Raw genomic sequence first — 19574 nt, forward strand, 5'->3', positions numbered from 1 at the left:
ATTTAGGTAATGCAAAAAGTAATATCCTAAAATGGGTGGTGTGAATAGCAATTCCCTAGGTTCAGGAGTGTAATTTTGGTCATCTTTTTGAAATCCTTTTAAATTCTTATTTGCACGTTAAGAAGCGCAATTGTGGTACAATCACATCACGCAACCTATATCCATTATAGAACTTGAACTTTTTGCACAAAGAAGAACAAGAACAATAAAGCTCATCTCGTCTATTGATTATCATAATTAATATTATCTTGTCATTTACATACATGCAGAAGATGTAGTTAGGGGTGAGGCATGGCTTCTCTTGTTGGGATTTATCAATTCCTATCATCACCTGATGCAAAGGTGTGGCTAAAGGAGCACCTGATTGACTTGAAGTTGTACGAGGCAAGAGTTGAGGATTTGACAGCTGTTGTTCCAAAACTGAAGAGAGAGAGAGAAAGGGTTCAACATAGAGTTGAGGAGGAAGAAAGTCGTCATGGGAGAGGAATTTCAGATGAAATTAAAGAATGGATAAAACGGGTGGATAAAGTGATTTCTGAGCATGAGGATTTTGATGGAGATCATGAATGCCATGAACTTGCTGCGTTGGACTTCTTTACAAATGGTTACCTTCCTAAGCCAGGGATAAGGTATCGTCGAAGTAGAAAAGCAAATGATATTATAGGAAAGGTTAATGGATTACTGCAAAAGGCGCCAAAGTTTGATTCGTTTTCATATTGGCTTGGCCCACCCTCCATGGAATCCTTTTTCTCTAATGTTGATTATGAAAGACTTCCATCAAGAGATGAAGCTATGGAAAAGATTAAGACAGCATTGGAAGACCCAAGTGTTAGAATAATCGGGCTTCATGGGTTGAGTGGTGTAGGCAAGACCACTTTGGTCAAAGAACTAGCCAAGGATTTCTTGGAAGCTAACACATTTAAAAGAGTCATCATGGCAAACGTAACAAGGAATCCAGACATAAGAAAAATTCAAGGACAAATTGCTGACATGTTAGGGAAGCAATTAGATGGGGAAAGTGACATTGCTAGAGCTGATCAAATAAGAAACAGATTAAAGAATGAGAAGGAGGGCACCCTTATAATCCTAGATGACCTTTGCGAGAAATTGGACTTCAACATGCTAGGGATTCCATCAGTGAACAATAATAATGATTATGGCTCGATGAATGTGAAAGAAGGAACATCACTAGGCGCTGTGATGGGGAAACCGGAAAAAAACAAGGGTACTTCCAAAGTGATGAAACCGAAAACAACCTCTGGTGCTTCCAATAGGATGCAAACAGACGAAACTCATTACAGAGGGTGCAAAGTTTTGTTGATTTCTGAAATCAAACAAGTACTATTAAGCCAAATGGGAGGGAAGGAGAGCTCTATTTTTCAATTGGAGGCCTTGAAGGAAAATGAACCAAAGATACTATTCACGAAAATGGCTGGAATAAATGAGAGAAATTTTGAATTTGTAAAATTAGCTGCTCAAATTGCTGACAAATGCAATGGATTGCCAATGTTGATAGTTACAACGGCAAAGGCATTAAAAAATCAAAGCCGGTCAACGTGGGAGGATGTTCGTCGACAACTTGAATGGCAAAAGTCAACAGGGTCGCCTGAGTTTTCTACAAAGTTGAGTTATCAGCTTTTAGAAGATGAGGAGCTCAAGTACACTTTCTTACTTTGTGCTCGCATGGGTCATGACACATTACTTATGGATTTGGTGAAATACTGCGTTGGTTTGGGTTTTCTTCAAGGAATCTACACAGTAAGGGAAGCCAGAGATAGAGTGTATTCATTGGTTGGAAAGCTAAAGGGGTCTGGTTTGTTGTCTGATAGTTATTCAACTGATCATTTTACCATGCAAGATATTGTTCGTAGTGCGGCTTTGTCAATAGCATCCAAGGATAAGCAAGTATTTACAATGACAAAGGCAAAAGTAGATGAATTGCATGACAAATTTCGAAGGTATGCTGCTATTTCCTTACATCATTGTGATATCATTGAAGGCTTTCCTAGGAGAATAAATTGCCCAAAACTTACAGTCTTCCATGTCAACAATATTTATCCACATTTGGAAATACCTGACAACCTTTTTCAAGGAATGAAAGAACTCAAAGTGTTGATATTGACTGGCTTTCATCGATCCCCCTTACCTCCATCAATTAGATTCTTAACAAAACTCCGAATGCTTTGTTTGGAGCAATGTGTGCTAGGTAAGGACTTATCCTTCATAGCTGTGATGAAAATGTTAAGAATTCTTAGCTTTTCAGGATCTGATATTGAGAAATTGCCAGTTGAGTTGATGCAATTAACAAATCTTCAAATTTTTGACATAAGTAATTGCTTCAAACTTAATCACATTCCTTCCAATGTAATATCCAGTTTGATTAGTTTGGAAGAGTTGTATATGAGAAACACTTTGATTCAATTCAAGGTTGACCAACAAACAAAACAAAGTTTAGGTGTTCTTCTATCTGAGTTAAGGCATCTGAATCAGTTGACAATTTTAGACATACAAATTCCGTACATTGCCCAATTGCCGAAGAACTTGTTCTTTGACAAGTTATATAGTTACAAGATTGTTATTGGAGAATTGAATGCATATTTAGAGACAGATTTCAAGATGCCCGAGAAGCATGAAAGATCAAGATTTTTGGCAATACAGTTAAAAAAGGCCTTCGACATTCATTCTCAAATAGGTATAAAAATGTTGTTCGATAGAGTTGAAAATTTGTTGCTGGAAGATCTCGAAGGCGTCCAAGATTTATTTTATAGATTGAATTTGAAGGGATTTCCATATCTAAAATCTCTGTCAATTGTAAATAATTCTCATATTCTATCTCTCATTGATCCAAAGAAGAGAAGGCAGCATCCTGAGAAGGCTTTCCCCAAATTAGAGTCATTGTATCTCTATAATCTCAAGAAAATGGAAAGACTATGCTCTTGTAGACTTTCAGCACCCTCCTTCACCAAATTAAAAGTCATCAAGATCAATCTTTGTAGTGAATTAAAGAATATCTTCTTAATTTCTATGGTTAAACTTCTAATTGTTCTTGAAACAATTGAAGTTTCTGAATGTAACTCTTTGGATTACATTGTCGATGTGGAACAACATAATAATCGCAATGAAGAGCTTAAATTTCTTGAGTTGCGCTCTTTGACACTACGATCTTTACCCCAATTTGTTGGCTTTTCATCGAGGGCAATAGGAGGGATATTCAACGAAAAGGTGCGCTTAAAACTTTCTTGTGAATTAGTTTATCTTTCTTATTTTAAATTATACGCGTGTAGGGTAAAATATATTTCTAGTCCCTTTAAATATGGTTAAAATTGAGTTTAGTCCTCCTACGGCAACACATGCTATCTTAAAATGGTTGTTGATGTAGCATGCACATCACTATTGATACTAGGTATAAAAAAATTTAGTAAATTAAATACGATATAAAAAAAAAATAATGGGTTTCATTCTTTTTATGATTAATTTTTGCAACGATCAGGTCCTCTTTATACATCGAAGTTCCTTTTTCATTTAATTTTTATTTAATTAATGTAATTGTTAACTTGTACATTTCACATTGTTTAGCTTGCCTCATGAAATATTTAGTAATACACTAATAATATTTAAGTATTGAAATTAGTTGGGTAACTTATTTTATTCCGATCTTGCAAAGTAAATTAGGAGCATAATTTTACTTTAGTGGGTAACTATCTGTTATCAATGTAAAAGTCTTTGTCATCTTAAATTGCAAATTAGGGTGACTGAGTTTACACAAATTGAAACCATAAATTTTATAAGTGATGATAAGGGCTTGTTAAAAATATTTATGAGTATTAAAACTAAATTTATTTATATTTTTTAGACAAAATATATTTAAATTATACACATTTATACATGCAAAGAAAAAAGTTTGTAAGTTGGTAAAGTAAAATAAAAAATAAAAATTCTGTAGTGAATAAGTCAAATATATATATTGTTAAATATTTGGAGATGCTTATTTGTGTTTCTTCGCAGGTTGTAGTTTCCAAATTAGAGAGATTGGAGTTGTCCTTAATTCAAAGTGACAGAATATGGAGTAAAGAAGCTTCGCTATGTTCCTATTTTCAAAATTTGAGACACTTGGATGTGAATTATTGTTGGAATTTAACAAATTTGTTGTCATTTTCAATGGCCAAGAGTATGTTGAATCTTCAAAGCCTTTTCGTAAGCGAATGTGAGAACATGGAATGCATTTTTGTCGAAGGTGCAGGTAGTAGTTATCTTGGTAAAATGAAGGTACGTAGGCTAGAGGAATTAGATTATGCCTTCATAATGTGGAACTAATACTACTGTGAGCACCTAAATTTTGTCTTTTCATTGTTTTATTTTGTTTGTTATTATTATCTTATTTTCTTGTCGTCACTTCACTCACTTACTCTGTTTTTATCCACACATTTGCACTTTTTATCACCGTATCCAAAAAAACAGAATCTCAGAGAACATTTCCTCACTCTGCACAGAAAACACACAGACTAAGGATTTGAAATCTGTTTGTGGTGACACCTTAGATATTGAAAGATTATTCAGAACTGTACATGTAGATGTGTAAAAATATGAAACCATACATTTTCATGCTCAAATACTACTACAGCATACTACATATGGACAACTGCTCAAATAGGATTGCTTCCTGTTTAGAAGAAAAAGAAACGTGGACAACTAGTCGCTTAAGTGATTTAGTATGCAAAAAACTCATTAACTTAATTTATCATCTTAATAATTAAGATGATAAATTACCATTCATGATTCGAGAATTACTATAAATGATTTGATATGCTTTGTAATTCTTAAAGTTGTATTTTGCAATTGCCAAACTAGCAAGTAGCTACACTACAATTTCTTGACCTATATCGCAGTTTAAAACATTGGTAATCAATATACTTTCTGCTCTGTATACATTGATTTAGTTTGCTTAAAAATTTTGACATCTTGATTAACTATGGCTCTTGTGACCCAAAGCAGGATAGACTCTTTCCAAATTTGAAGAATATAAAATTGACTAGCATGAAGAGTTTAAGTGAGATATGGAATTCTGAAGTCCCTCCAGATTCCTTCGCAAAGCTGGAGACTTTGATAATCGAGAAGTGTGATAAATTAGTCAATGTTTTTCCTCTTTACATGGAGAAAATGTTTCAAAGTCTATGCACCTTGAGGGTTACTAATTGCAAGTCCATGAAAGCTATATTTGACTTAAAGAACAAAAGGCGAGATGCTGGGAATGTAACCAACTTGCAAGATGTTCATTTAGAAACACTCCCGAAATTGGAAAAGATATGGAAAGACAATCAGGAAGGGGCTCTTAAATTGAATAACCTGCAAAAATTACGGGTTCGCGATTGTGACAGCTTAAAAAATATATTTCCATTTCCCGTGGCCCATTGTCTTAATAATCTTGAATATCTTATGATATTGGATTGTTTTGAATTGAGGGAAATTGTTGCCAAGCGGGAAGGTATCAAAATCGATGGAAGCAGACCAACTCCAACTCCAGCACCAGCACCAACACCAACACCAACACAAAAACCATTTTTGTTTCCTAAACTAATGACAGTCAAATTTTCAAACCTACCAAAACTCAAGTGTTTCTATCCAGAAGTTTATGAGCTAAGTTGTCCTGCTTTGAAGGACCTGTCTATTGAACTTTGTGACAAGCTGGAACCATTCGAAAAAGAAAGTGCAGATGCTCATCCAAGAAAGCCTATCTTTCCTGAAGAGGTACTGCTATGCCTTTCAACTCTTTGGATTTCTTTCTAATTCATTGAGACGTAGACAAGATATGATAATAAGTGTACAGATGAATTGAAAATGATGTACTTTCATATATTTACATTTTTTCATCATTTGATTCTTATAGGTAATCAATAAGCTCAAGGCCATACAAATTGAGTTGTGGCATGCAAATTCGTCCAGCAGCTACATGGGGGAGGGGAACTATCGAAGCAATAACTTAGAAGAGCTTCAGTTATCAAAATTTATGAATACTGAGATTCTATATTCTTTCCTTCATAACAATCCTAATCTACAAAGCCTCTCATTGAACAATTGCTCCTTTAAAGAGATAGTGCCTCTTAAAAGGCGTCCTGAAATTCAGAACTTAGGGGTTGTTCCAAAGCTGAAAAGCCTGAAGTTAATAGACTTACCTATGCTTGAGAAGATAGGCTTTGAACGAGACATAGTCCTTCAAAGAATAGAGAGCTTGATTTTAAAGAATTGTCCTTCTTTAGACACTATAGTGCCTTCCTCGGTTTTTCTAGCTCACTTGACATATTTGGAAGTGGTTGAATGTAATGGATTGAGAAACTTAATGGCCCCATCAACTGCTATGGGTCAACTCAACATCATGAAAGTAATGAAATGTGAATCTTTGGAGCAAATTGTAAGGGATGAAGGAACAGATGCAGACAAAGTTGAGATTGTTTTCAAACAATTGAGAACTCTAGAACTTGTGTCACTGAAGAACCTCAAAAGCTTCTGCAGCTCTGAGAGTTGTGTCTTCGAGTTCCCGTCATTGGAGAAATTAGTAGTGAGTGCATGTGCCAAAATGGAAAATTTCTCTAAAGTCAAGAATGCGCCAAATTTAAAGAAAATATATATCCAACATGAACAAGAAAAAAAGAGATTGTACTGGAACGAAAATTTAGAAACTTCGATACGAACAATGTTCCAAGAAAAGGTACGTACACATGATTTATAATTACTTTGCTTTTTCTGATTTATTTGTTTTGCCTTTGAAAATTAATTTAAAACGAGTAACTTATTTCTTCAGATAATAATTTTAAAAACAAGGTTTTCTTTTTCTTAAAAGATGAAAAAGGAAAATATATTCTATCTAATTAAAATAAAGTGTTCAAGTATATATAACTATTCATTTGATATTTGTGTGGACATAGAGTTGTTATTCACCAGTAGAAAACAGGTATGGATCATTTTTCAAACTGAAATGAATGTTCTGATACCCTGTTCTAATCCTACCAATTATTATTTCCACTATAATTCGTTTACTTTTATTTTACTCATCCAATATTTTGTTAAAATCAATTAATAAAAATGTGTTCTTTTCAAACAACATTATTCATTCTATGTTGTTACTAAAATTAGAATAAATCCTTAAATTAATCATTTAAAGATTAGTATGTCTTAATAATAATTTAATAATAATTTTTTAAATCTTTGTTTTAAATATAATTTTATGTTAAATTTCGTTAACAGTATGAGATCATTATTTATTTTTGTAAACATTTGAGTAAAGAGTGCATAACTTTTTCAAAACACTGAAAAATTTTAATATGTTAGTTAAAAAATTGATAAAAAAATTGATTTTTTACAATTAGCGAAAGTAAGTGATAGTTTAAAAAATAAAGTTATAATAAATTAAAAATAAAATAAAATGAATTCATTCAAAAAGATAAATTTAGGCTCCATCAAATAAATCATTATTTATTATACAGAAAAGTAAATGATATCATAAATTAAAATAGATATTGTAGATATATAAATTTAAGGACTATTTGATTTTAAAAAATATTTACTATTTTTATATTCTATTTTCACTTTTAGTTTCAAACTTATCATCTTTTTTTCTTCTTCTTATTTTCAAAGATAAACAAGAAATGGTGAAAACAACCTTTTTTATTCTTTTCATCGTTTCATATAAAAATCTTTAAAAATAAGAAACAAAATGGAAACAAAGTGATAGTTTTACAACTAATGATAAAAATAAAATATTTTTTAGAATTAAACAGTCCCTTAACTTTCATCAAATAAATTACAGATTTTTAAAATAAATGAATAAATAGATAAATAGATGAAACTATTATAAATATACAAGAAAAATACATAGAAAATTTAACCTCTGCAAAATGGATTACAGATTATCATGATAAGAAATGTAACAGCATTGTTATAATAATTTAAAAAAAATAGAAAAAAACGGTATCATTTCATGAAGTATTAACATGTGACATGAATAACAAAAACTGATTTATATACATAAGTATTAACATGTTTAATGATAAACTAAATTGCAATTTACAGAAGTGTTTTGAAGGTATGGAGGAAATGAATTTTTCCGAACATCCTGAGTTACAAAAAGCTTGGCAATCAAATGATGCTCAACTGCTAGAGAATTGGTTTTCGAGCTTGACGACTTTGAAGCTGGTCGAATGTAAAATTCAACCCTATGCAGTTCCATCGAATATTCTTCCTTGCTTAATGAGCTTAAAAGAATTGGAGGTACATAATTGCAAGAAAATAAAGGCAATTTTTGACATGGAAAACCGAGAAGACACAATATTCCAATTGAAGAATTTGAGTTTAAAAGAGCTACCGAAGTTAAGACTTGTGTGGGAAAAGAACGGTCAAGGAATTCTCAGCTTTCAAAATCTGCAACATGTCTTTGTCAGTGGTTGTAAAAGGTTGCCGACTCTGTTTCCTGTGGCCCTGGCCAGAAACCTTAAGAAGCTCGAGAAACTTGAAATCCAATCTTGTCATAAGTTGTTTGAAATTGTTGAAAAGGAAAAAGCAGCAGCAACAGCAGAGGTGCCAGAAGAGTTTGTGTTCCTCCGTTTGACCGTGTTAAATCTTTATGACTTGCCACAATTAACTCACTTTTACCCTCAAACATTCACTGTGGAATGCCCCGCTTTAAGTAATTTAACTGTATTGGATTGTGGTGTGTTTGAGGTATTTCAAACTCCGGAAGACGAACATTCCACAGCAGAGGGTGAAGGTAGTAGCATTTCAATTAATAGACAACCCCTTTTCTCAAATCTAAAGGTAAAGTATTTTGGTTTAGATATGTTTTTTTTAAATCTTTGACAAAAAAATAGTTTTTATCTCTACATTTTGGTAAGATCTTTCTTTTAGTCATTCCAACCTTTTTTGGGTCGAACATAAAATAAAATAAAATAAATAGAGAAATTAAAACAACAAACTTGTAAAAATATAGGTACAAAAGCATATTTAAGCATTTCACAATTTGAAAATACACTTTTCATCTTTTAATTCATAGCCTTTATTTTTACTTGTTTTGCCTTTACTAGGTCATTGCCAAACTTGAGGAGTTGTCACTCGATTGGAAATACACTTCGATATTACGGTCTTGGATAGCGTCTGGACAATTTGAAGAAAACCTCAAGTATTTGAACGGTCTTTCTCTGTTCTTTGATTGCCATGATGATGACACGCCTAATTTTCCTATTCAAATTCTTGAAAAGGCTCCCAATTTAGAACAAATGAGTCTAGAATATTGCAAGAAACCTGAGATATTCCTCACTCAAAACCCCGTTAAGGACGGGATGCTTGAACAGTTGAAAGAATTGGCAGTGAACGTAGTATCAGATCTCCCTTCCATTGGATCAAATGGACCATCATTGTTAAATGCAATCTGCGAGAGGCTCCACCAATTATATGTTTTCGATTGTTCTGATTTGAGAGCAGTCGTAGATTCTTCTAGTACAGTATCTTTCGCCAATCTAAAAATATTGTTTATATCCGAATGTCCTAAATTGGAATATTTAATCACATCCTCAGCAGCAGAAAAGTTAAAGCACCTTGAGGAGTTAATGGTCGTTAATTGTGAATTACTGAAGGGAATAGTGGCGAACGAGCAAAACCAACCAACTTCAGGAGTGATTGAATTTAAGCAGCTAGACTCTATAAGCCTAATTTCTTTATCAAAACTGGAATGTTTTTATTCAGGCACTGCCACTTTGGATTTACCATCTCTGATACAAGTTCAAATATTACAGTGCCCAGATATGAAATATTTCTCACAAAATTTGAAAGTTGGAAAATCTTTTAGAGGAATTCAAGGTTCAGACAATGTAAATGATGATTTGATCTGGGGTGATAATTTCAACTCCTCGGTAGAAAAGGTGTCTCTTCTACAACGGGTAAGGACTTCATCCATATCATTTGGTCGATCATGGCGTTGGATAACAACGTTTGTTCATAATAACATCCACAAAATTATGATTCCAATATTTTGATAATTTCTTAATAACTTGTTGTTGTGTTAATGACTTATCTATCATTTTTGTTATATTAGCCATTTACATGATACTCCTACAACTACAACTAAGACTCAGAAGGACTTCACATTTTACGTCAATTGCTTTTGGCACTAACTTAGGGCAAACCTATTACATAGCTCTTTTCTTTTCTACTAATAAAAAGTTCACATTCTTTAATTTTTATTTCATATGTACACGTAAGTTTACTCAAATTTAACTTTAAAAAATTAAATTAATTATGATTTGCAAATGTCCAAATCAAAATATTTGTCTCAACTTTCAACAGAATTGCCTTTCCCTTGGAAATAATAATAGAAAGGAAAATGCTTACAATGAGGTAAATGACGAGAGGAAGAAATTGTGAAGAGAAATTGATAAATAAAATACTTCAATTTAGTAAAGGAAAAAAAAAATAGGAGTGCTATATTTGAAACTCGACATTACAATTAAACAACTGCTAGACAAGAATAGTGTGTTGCGTGGTCGAATGAATAACTATATTGTTAAGAGTGATAATAAATATTTAAAATGTAACGATAATATTTTAATAAATGTGTTCAAAATAAATTATACTAAAGTATTTACGTAATGGAAGGGAAATGTTAGTTTGAAATAATGTAAAATTGTAGAGGGGAGTAATTGAATTAAAAGTAAAAATGTGCCTTTTTTTGGTTAAATACAATTCCTGTTTGTGTTTATCTTTGTAGAAAAAATTGTCTTTATTTCCACGCGCTTGGCTGCTAAGTTGTGTGGGTATGTGTTTTCCTTTATTATGATTTATTTTCCTTAGCTTTGAATCAAGGTTTGGCTCTTCATCTTTGGATGTTCTATCATTTGTTTGTTTAGTAGTTGCCTTTAATTTCTTCTTAAACCAAATTCCAAAATTGATTCTTCCATATTTTGAATGTGTTTGTTCTTTAATAATGTTCTCTTATGTATTTTAGTGTGCATTTGTCACTAACCTGGTTCAATTGATAATGTTTTGGATTGTGTTATCAACGTCATAGATGGTCGCACAAATTGTGAATACTTCTCTAGTATGCATTTTAGTTTAATGTATAGAAATGATTAAGAGAGAATTGACTGATGAGAGTTACGAATTATGGAAATTGATGGAGTTATTAAGTTTAATGAAAATTAAATAGTTATTATGGAGATTAAGAGAGAAAAATATATCAAATGTTGTCCCTTGAAAGGTAAAATGATGCATCTCAGCTAAAACATTGAGGTCACAAACTTTTGTTAAATGTTTATTAACTTACATGGAAATGCTATAGGTTGAGCTTTTCCCAATTCAAATAAGTATAATGAAATGAGATTAACAGAAAATTGTGGACATTAGTGAGAATTACGAGGATTTATTAAGATTACTAAAAATTAAATAGTTATTATATAGAATAAGCGAGAAAAAAGTATATTAATGTCTTTGAAAGGTAACAACATAGTTAAAACTTGCCTACATGGATTCGCTTCTCAATTCAAATAAATAAAATGAAAACTTGTGGAGATTAAGAAAGAATTCTGGAGATGAATGAGAATTACAAAAATTGATTGTTATAAAGTTGAATGAAAATTAAATAGAGTTATTACAGAAATTAAGAGATAAAAGTATATTGAAGACCCTTTTTGAAAGGTAATTAAGATGATAGTAATTCAGCTAAAAAGTTAATGTGATAAATTTGCTTACAAGAAAGTGCTATAGCTCGCCCTTTAAAATTTATATATTATAAATAAATATATGAATCCTTAGACACATGTTTTTACATATGATTTTACATGTCCAGGATAATTTATATTTCAAGGATTCTCCAATGTTGAAAGAGATATGGCTTGGGTCAGAGATAGCCCTAAGTTGGTGTTTCAGCAATTTAAGTAGTTTAGTTTTGGAAGGATGTGATTTTTTATCAAATGCAATTCTACCCTCTCATTTGCTTCCTTTATTAAGAAACTTGAAAAAATTGCAAGTACGGGAATGCAATTCTATTAAGGCAATATTTGATCATATAATGATGATTAATGGGAATGGGGGACCTAATGGAAATTACAACCTTCCACTTCTGAAAAACCTTAGTGTGGAAAACTGTGAAGGGTTAGTACAATTTGTTGCAAAGGATGAAGCAACCGTTGAAGAAGCAAATAAAGAGCTTATAATTTTCCAGAAATTAACCTCATTGAAGCTGCTGAATTTGCCAAATCTGAGGTGCATTTATCCTGGAATAGGCATTCTAGAAATGCCTAAGTTAAGAAAATTAGATGTTTCTTCATGTCCTCGTTTGACAACATTAGTACATTCTACTTCTACTGTATCTTCCTCTAATCTAAAATTCTTTTACCTATCCAAATGTGGTGGATTGGAGTATTTATTCACATCCTCAACGGTAAATAAGTTCAACTGCCTTAAGCATTTCAGTGTTGAGGAATGTGAATCGATGAAAGTAATAGTGGCTAAAGAGCAAGGTGATACAAGTTCAGAAGTGATCAAATTTGAGCGACTAGAATTGATGGTTCTAAGCTCTTTATCAAGCCTAGAATGTTTTTATTCAGGCAGTGCCACTTTGGAGTTATCATCCCTGACAGCAGTGCAAATATTGCAGTGCCCAAAAATGGAAAATTTCTCTATGGGATCAACAGATGCAAAATCTTTTACTGGAATTCAAGTTTCCACTGACTCAAATGATGATTTGGTCCTCCACAATGATATTAATGGCTCAGTGAAACGGATCTTTCTACAACAGGTAAACGACTTCATCCAAATCAATTGATTATGACTACAACTTTTGCGTGCATTTCACAAAACAAACCTTGTTCAACCATCTCTTTTGATCAATTATGGCAGTGGATAATAATATTTATATTCTACTTATCCTTACTGTGTTTATTATAATATTTGGATAATTTGTTTGTAACTTTTGATTATGTAAAACTATGCTATCATTCTTAATACAATAACTTTATCACTTATCTCAAAGAAATATTAGCCATATACATTGTCTGTTTTTGTAAGAAAAAACGTCACATAGTGCAACTATACTTACACAACTATGATTTAAAAGGACTTTACATTTGGATTATTTTATTTTTATATCCACTTTTTCTTACATTCATTTCATATCATTTCTTTCTTTTTATCTTTCTTTTCTTTCCTTTGCATCATCAATAAAATCTCTTACTTTCACCTTTTTTCTCTCTCTTTCCTCTACCCATTTCACACCCATCATTCGTTTGGTGTACAATGAACATCACTATTTCATTTTACACCTCAATTGTTTGCTTTTGGCATTCACTTGGGACAAACTCATTTCATAGTTTTTTCGCTTCCTAATAAATAGTTCATACTCTTCTATTTTTGTTTAACTAATAACTGTACCCGTGCAATGTTTGTAAATATTCACCGCATTTAACTATATAAAATTAATTATTTAATTGGTGTTGTAAAAAAATAAAGTATGTCTTTCATTGGTCTTAGCTTTTGATAGAATGATCCTTCCTTGGAAAAAAAAATGATACAGAGGAAAATGCTTTACAATGAAGTAAAATGATTAATGACTTAAGGAAGTAATTACAGAAGAGAAATAAACAAAAGTGAATAAAATAATTTAATTTGGCAGAGTACAACATTTGATACTCAATAATTATGCATCCTTTCATCAAGATTAAGTACTTTCATGTCTTTATTCTCTTGCATGGCCAGGATCATTTAGCTCTCGGGGATTCTCGTATGTTGCAAGAGATATGGCTTAAGCCGGAGCCACTCCCAAGCTGGTGTTTCTGCAATTTAAATTCTTTGATCATTGAAGGCTGTGAATTTTTATCAAATGGGATACTACCATGTCATTTACTTCCTTTCCTTAGTAACTTGGAAAAGTTGCAAGTTCAAAAATGTAATTCAGTGGAGGCAATATTTGATCTGACACAGATGAATAATATGGAACCTGCTTCTGTTCCCCTCTCCATTCCCTTAAAGAAACTGATTTTGGATCAGCTTCCAATTCTGAAGCATGTTTGGAATGGAGATCCTCAAGTAAGTCTCAATCTTCCATTTTTGGAAGAAGTTTTGGTTAATGAATGTGACAGCATAAAAGGTTTGTTTCCAGCATCAGTGATTAACAATAAACTACAAAAACTTCATGTGGAGAACTGTGCGGAGTTGGTGGAAATTGTTGTAAAGAATGAATTAGCCGTAGAAGAAACAAATAAAGAGCTTGTTATATTTCCAAGCTTAACCTTGTTGAAGCTATGGAATTTGCCAAAACTGAGGTGCATTCATTCTGGAAAGCACATGCCAGAGTGGCCTATGTTAAAAGAATTACATGTTTTTCATTGTCAAATGCTGAAGTTTTTTGCAACAGATTTTCAAAATTCTACTAATTCACATTCAGAGGGTCAAGATAGTTTTCCCACAGACCAGCAAGCCATTGTCTCGCTCGAAAAGGTATGACTATTTCTGGGTGTGTTTATATAAACTGTTCAACTATAATTATATATTATTTAAATAATTTGTGTTAGATCTTGTAAAACTTGAACAAACATGAGAAGATAATTAAATAATTTTTATTTTTATATATTTTTAAAGTAGATATTATATTAATTTCAATATATATTAATATAGTATCAAATAATTTTATATTGATCTGAATGTTGTGTATATGATAAAAAGAAAATTAATCCAATGGTTGGATTTAGTATAAAATATCCAAAAAAAAATTATTAAATGGTATATGAGTTGGTGTAACTCATTGTAAGTTGATCTGATCCCTCCTATACATATACATAAACACACACTTAATTGCTTCTTAATATTGCTGTTTGTCTTTCGTTCGATCCCTATCCTAGGTGGATATGAATATGATACACAGGAAATTTTAGTTTTTATCAATCATTGACCACGGCATGTTATGCCTGGTTGGGTATACGATTCATTAATATGCCAGATACTGAAATATCTCATGATTGCTATTGCATATTTTAGGGCATATTTGGAAGTTAAATTTTAGAAGGGGAGTGATAGAGGGACCAATATTTGTTTTTAATTAAGAAAGTATATATTATAAAAGTAAATAAATGATCAGTTCATCAAATTTATATTTATAAAAGGATAAATGTTTATTTCTAATAAACATTTTTTAAAAACTTATCAAAATAGAGAATGTTTTTTTAGAAATAAGAGGGTGTATGTGTGATTAAGGGTATTGTTACACAAAATTTCAAATACTAACAAAAGTGTGTGTGATTAAATTGATTTATTTTGAAGAAATAATTATTTTTTAAAATTTCTAATAAAACTATTGGAAGAAAACAGCTTTATTAACTAGGCTATTCATTTTGACGTCTCATTTTTATTATTTATTATTTTGAATCCAAGGTTACCCCCCACTTGGAGGTACTGTCATTGGGAAAGCAAGAAGCCATCATGATTGAGCAAGGAAAATTTCATGTTGACCTCCAAGTAATAAACTCCCTCAATTTGCAGTGCTTTCATGACAAATCAGATGTATTTCCATTTATTTTCCATTCAAAGGTGTCACTGCCCAATATTGAAAAACTTGGAGTGCTTCACAGTGCCTTCGAAGAGATCTTTCCCACTGAAACACCTGACACAAATCGTACTATAATCCTTTCACATCTTAGAGTATTGGAGCTACGAAGAATGTCTCATCTTAAATCCATAGGGTTTGAACAGTCCTGGATGAGCCCCATCCTTCAAAATCTAGAAGACTTATTGGTTTGGGAATGTCATTGTTTGACAAACTTAACACCATCCAGTGTGTCTTTCTCCAATCTGATAAAGCTTAATGTAAATGATTGTTGTAGATTGGAATACTTGTTCACGTCTTCAACTGCCAAAACATTACATCTGCTGAAGGAGATGCATGTAACCAACTGTATATCCTTAAAAGCAATAGTGGCTAAAGATCAAGATGAAAAAGCAAATACAGATAGTGATGAAGATCAAGAAAAAGAAGCAAATGGTGAAGAAGAAGAAGAAAAAGAAGAAGAAGAAGAAAAAGAAGAAGAAGAAGAAGTAGAAAAAGAAGAAGAAAAAGAAGAGGAGGAGGAGGAGGAGGAGGAGGAGGAGGAAGATGAAGATGATGATGATGATGATGAAGAAGAGGAAGAAACGGAGGAGGAGGAAGATGAAGAGGAAGAAGAGGAAGTTGAAAAACATGAAAAAGAAGGAAAAGAAGAAGAAGAAGAAGGTGACAGTGAAGATGATGAAATGATGTTCAGGGAGCTAGAGATTTTGAGTCTCAGCTCATTACCAAAACTTGAAAGCTTTTACATAGGGAGTGCCACTTTGAATTTGCCGTCTTTGAAAGAAATGTCGTTCACCCATTGCCACAGAACAAAAGTTTTCCATCTTGGTGATGCAGTACCAAAGGAATTGAAAGTCACAATAGACGGTGTCCATTGGGAAGGTGATATAAATTCTGTGATCAAGCGACAGTCTGAAAAGGAGGCAGCCTGAATCCTATCATGACAGATTCCCTTGACTTGTATATGTAAGTGTGATATATATATATATATAAATAAATAAAGCATATTTGATGAGAGAGTGAAAAGAGGACTTATTAATAATTGAACTAATCATACATTGGATACTGAATATTATTTTAATTATCAGTGTGTCCTCTCACTCATGCATTTTACACCCACAATATATGCCGCCTTTTAGAAATTAGAATATTCATATCGTCATATAAGTTTTTTTTTTATTGCCTTCTCTGATTATCTCACTTTTTATATTATTTAATTTGCTTCAGGAAATAATTGTTGTCTGGTGAGAGAAGCTTATTGCTGTTGTTTCACTGTCCGTGCAAGTCTTGAAAACTAGTTGCTTTTCCTCAAGCAGCAACTGAGCAAAAAGCATGAAATGTTGGTCAGTTTGTTATTTTTCCTGCATTTTTTGTTCATCTTATGGAAACATGGATCTGAACATAGTAAAAGTTAACATGACAAGTTAATTTTGACATATAAAAAAAGTTAAAAAAATGATAATGGATTCATTTTGATTTAGCAGGGATAGAAACTCATATATAGTTGTTAAACAATTATTATAAAATTAGTCTAGCAAAGAAATCATTTAAACACAAAATTTGATAGCCTAACACTTTGACATGCTTTAAAAACTATGGTTTTTCTTCTCAATAAAATATGGTGTAAATTAAAGTTGCGTTGTCATATGAATCTAAACATTTATAGATTCAACATTTAAAAAAAAAAAAAAACAATTTAAGTTTGATATTTTTTATTGTTTTTATTTTTTAATTCAAGGTTAAGGCGGATCGAAAGAATGCAATAAGTGGATAGCACAAGGAACAACTATTAACAAGTCAAGGGCTTTTCTTTTCTGTTGAAGTGTGGTGTGCTTGAATAAAATTGACCTATATGCTTACAGGAGTTTGTATTGTTCTTATGTTGCATAGTGTGTTTGCTAAATAAAGTTGTCCTGCATTTATACAACAGGAGATGTATGCATGGATTTTAGGTTACAATAAGGGTGTTTCATAAATAAATTGGACCTATCTACCGGAGGTTTGCATGGTTTTTTTTTTAAGTTATAGAAGGGTGTAATATGAATAAAGTTGACAGAATGCATGGGAGAAGGATACTCTATGGAGAAAGTTGGCGAGGCCATGCATTTCTTGTCTATGGATTTTAAGTTACAAGGTGTTACTTTCATGAATAATGTAGACCTATATGTCTACGTGTGTGTGCTGTGAAATGTGTTCATGGATTTTAATGCATGTGAGTTTTAAGTTGTAAAAAGGTGTTTGGTGAGTTAAATTGACCTATAAAATTGCAGGATGTATGTATGGTTTTCAAACTGCAAAATGAATGCTTTATGAAGTTCAATTGCGTTTCTGCAATATATGTGTATATATATATATTTGGGTAATTATATAGTTTTTAAGTTATAAAAACTTTATTTTGAATTAGACTTAAACACACATTGCATGGGGGTACTTGGCTTAATCATAACAATGAAAAATACTAACAACTTGTTTGATTACTGTTCTTAAAAACAGTTTTTGATTTTTGAAATTAAAAAAAAAGACTTGTTTGACAAAATTTGTTTTTCTTTGGGGTTTTAAAAAAATCTCTCATAAAATTAATTTGTTTTAAAACGTGCCAGAAGAAATTCATAATTAATGGGAAATATTTGAAATCCATTTGCTGGCACTCAAATATAATAATTGTAACCTGTTTTCTTATTTTATTGTTATGCACATGTTTTTTATCATTTAGAAATATATTTTTTTGAAAAACATTATTCATTTTTAAATATTAAATTCTAAAATTCACTTGGAGAATTTATTTATTTTCTAAAAGATAATAATCACATAGTTTTATTCAGATTTAAAAACCCATTAATTATCGAACCCTTAAAAATCCATTTAATGCACTTTTAAATCTTGACAAAAAAATTTTAGAAACTAATTTTTGATGAATTTTTTTTTATAGAAATACATTTTTTAAGTTTTTACTTTAAAATAATTTTAAATGTTATGTGTTCACTAAAATAAAGTTTTATCAAGTGTCTAATACTCACTTAATTAGGTAAAAACTAAATTTTAATAACTTTTAAAATCTAATTTTAAATGTAACAACTTTTGTATTAATAAAAAATTTATCTAAGATAATTGCGGTAGTTCTCTTACGTTTGAGGAAGTTTCTGATACTCTTCATATTTATTTTTACTATAAAAAAATATTTTATTATAATTTATGGAGAATATTATATGTTTTCTCAACGGTCAGTATATCGTAAATTTTACCATTATTTAAATATAGTGCTAACGTATGTTGCCAATGTGTGTGTTAATGAATTGTATGAGATTCATTATAAGACAAATTTGATTGAATATATATTTAAGTGAACTACTTTTATTATGATTTTTGGATTATTAATTTTGTAAGTAATTTATAAATAGATTTTGAAATTTTATTTGTTAAATATGTTTTAAAAATTAAATTTTAGAAGAAAAAAGTAATATAATTATAAATTATTAAAAATTGATATGATTAATAAAAAAGGTACAACAGTGATGTCGGTATATAAATTCTTATTTTTTTCTTGTTATCTAACGTGATTATATATATTAAAAAGTTAATTTGAATACAACAACAGTGTAATAATTTTTACATGTCAACTAATTAAAAATTATTGTAAATATTACTGTTAAAATAATTATCATTAAAATGAATAAGTAGTAATGTGATTTATGATTAAATAACAATATATTTTACATTATGAATATATTTTAATTACATTTAATATTAAAAAGATAAAAAAAAATTATAATAAATAGAGATACATCATATATAATTATAAGACTTATTAGTAAATTCTTTTCCGCCTGATTATGCTATATCACAACTGCATCACATTCAAATCTTCAACTCATCTAATGGAGTAATGGCTATGAAAATATAAAAAAGAGGGGGGGGGGGGGGAAAGTACAAAGAAGACTATTAAAATTTTATAAGACGACTTAGTTAGGAGTGGTTCAAGCTAGTGAAAAAGAATAAT

General features: G+C 31.1%; 1 protein-coding gene and 1 long non-coding RNA gene across 2 annotated transcripts; both read left to right on the forward strand.

Moving 5' to 3' along the window:
* The first annotated feature begins 291 nt into the window (after positions 1 to 291).
* On the forward strand, positions 292 to 16509 carry LOC113851105. The gene is made up of 10 exons (XM_027481590.1): positions 292 to 3222; positions 4006 to 4266; positions 4993 to 5745; positions 5885 to 6553; positions 8065 to 8805; positions 9072 to 9923; positions 11828 to 12778; positions 13735 to 14475; positions 15514 to 16012; positions 16328 to 16509. The coding sequence occupies exons 1-10, from the start codon at positions 292 to 294 to the stop codon at positions 16507 to 16509; spliced, it is 8580 nt and encodes a 2859-aa protein (XP_027337391.1).
* Positions 16510 to 16529: 20 nt separating this feature from the next.
* LOC113849184 lies at positions 16530 to 17623 on the forward strand. The gene is made up of 3 exons (XR_003502078.1): positions 16530 to 16543; positions 16805 to 16920; positions 17316 to 17623. It is a non-coding gene; the product is annotated as an uncharacterized LOC113849184 (long non-coding RNA).
* The last annotated feature ends 1951 nt before the right edge of the window (positions 17624 to 19574 follow it).

The sequence above is a fragment of the Abrus precatorius genome, unplaced genomic scaffold (assembly GCF_003935025.1).
Source record: "Abrus precatorius isolate BTA unplaced genomic scaffold, Abrus_2018 Scaffold9, whole genome shotgun sequence".
Taxonomy (NCBI): Eukaryota; Viridiplantae; Streptophyta; class Magnoliopsida; order Fabales; family Fabaceae; genus Abrus; species Abrus precatorius.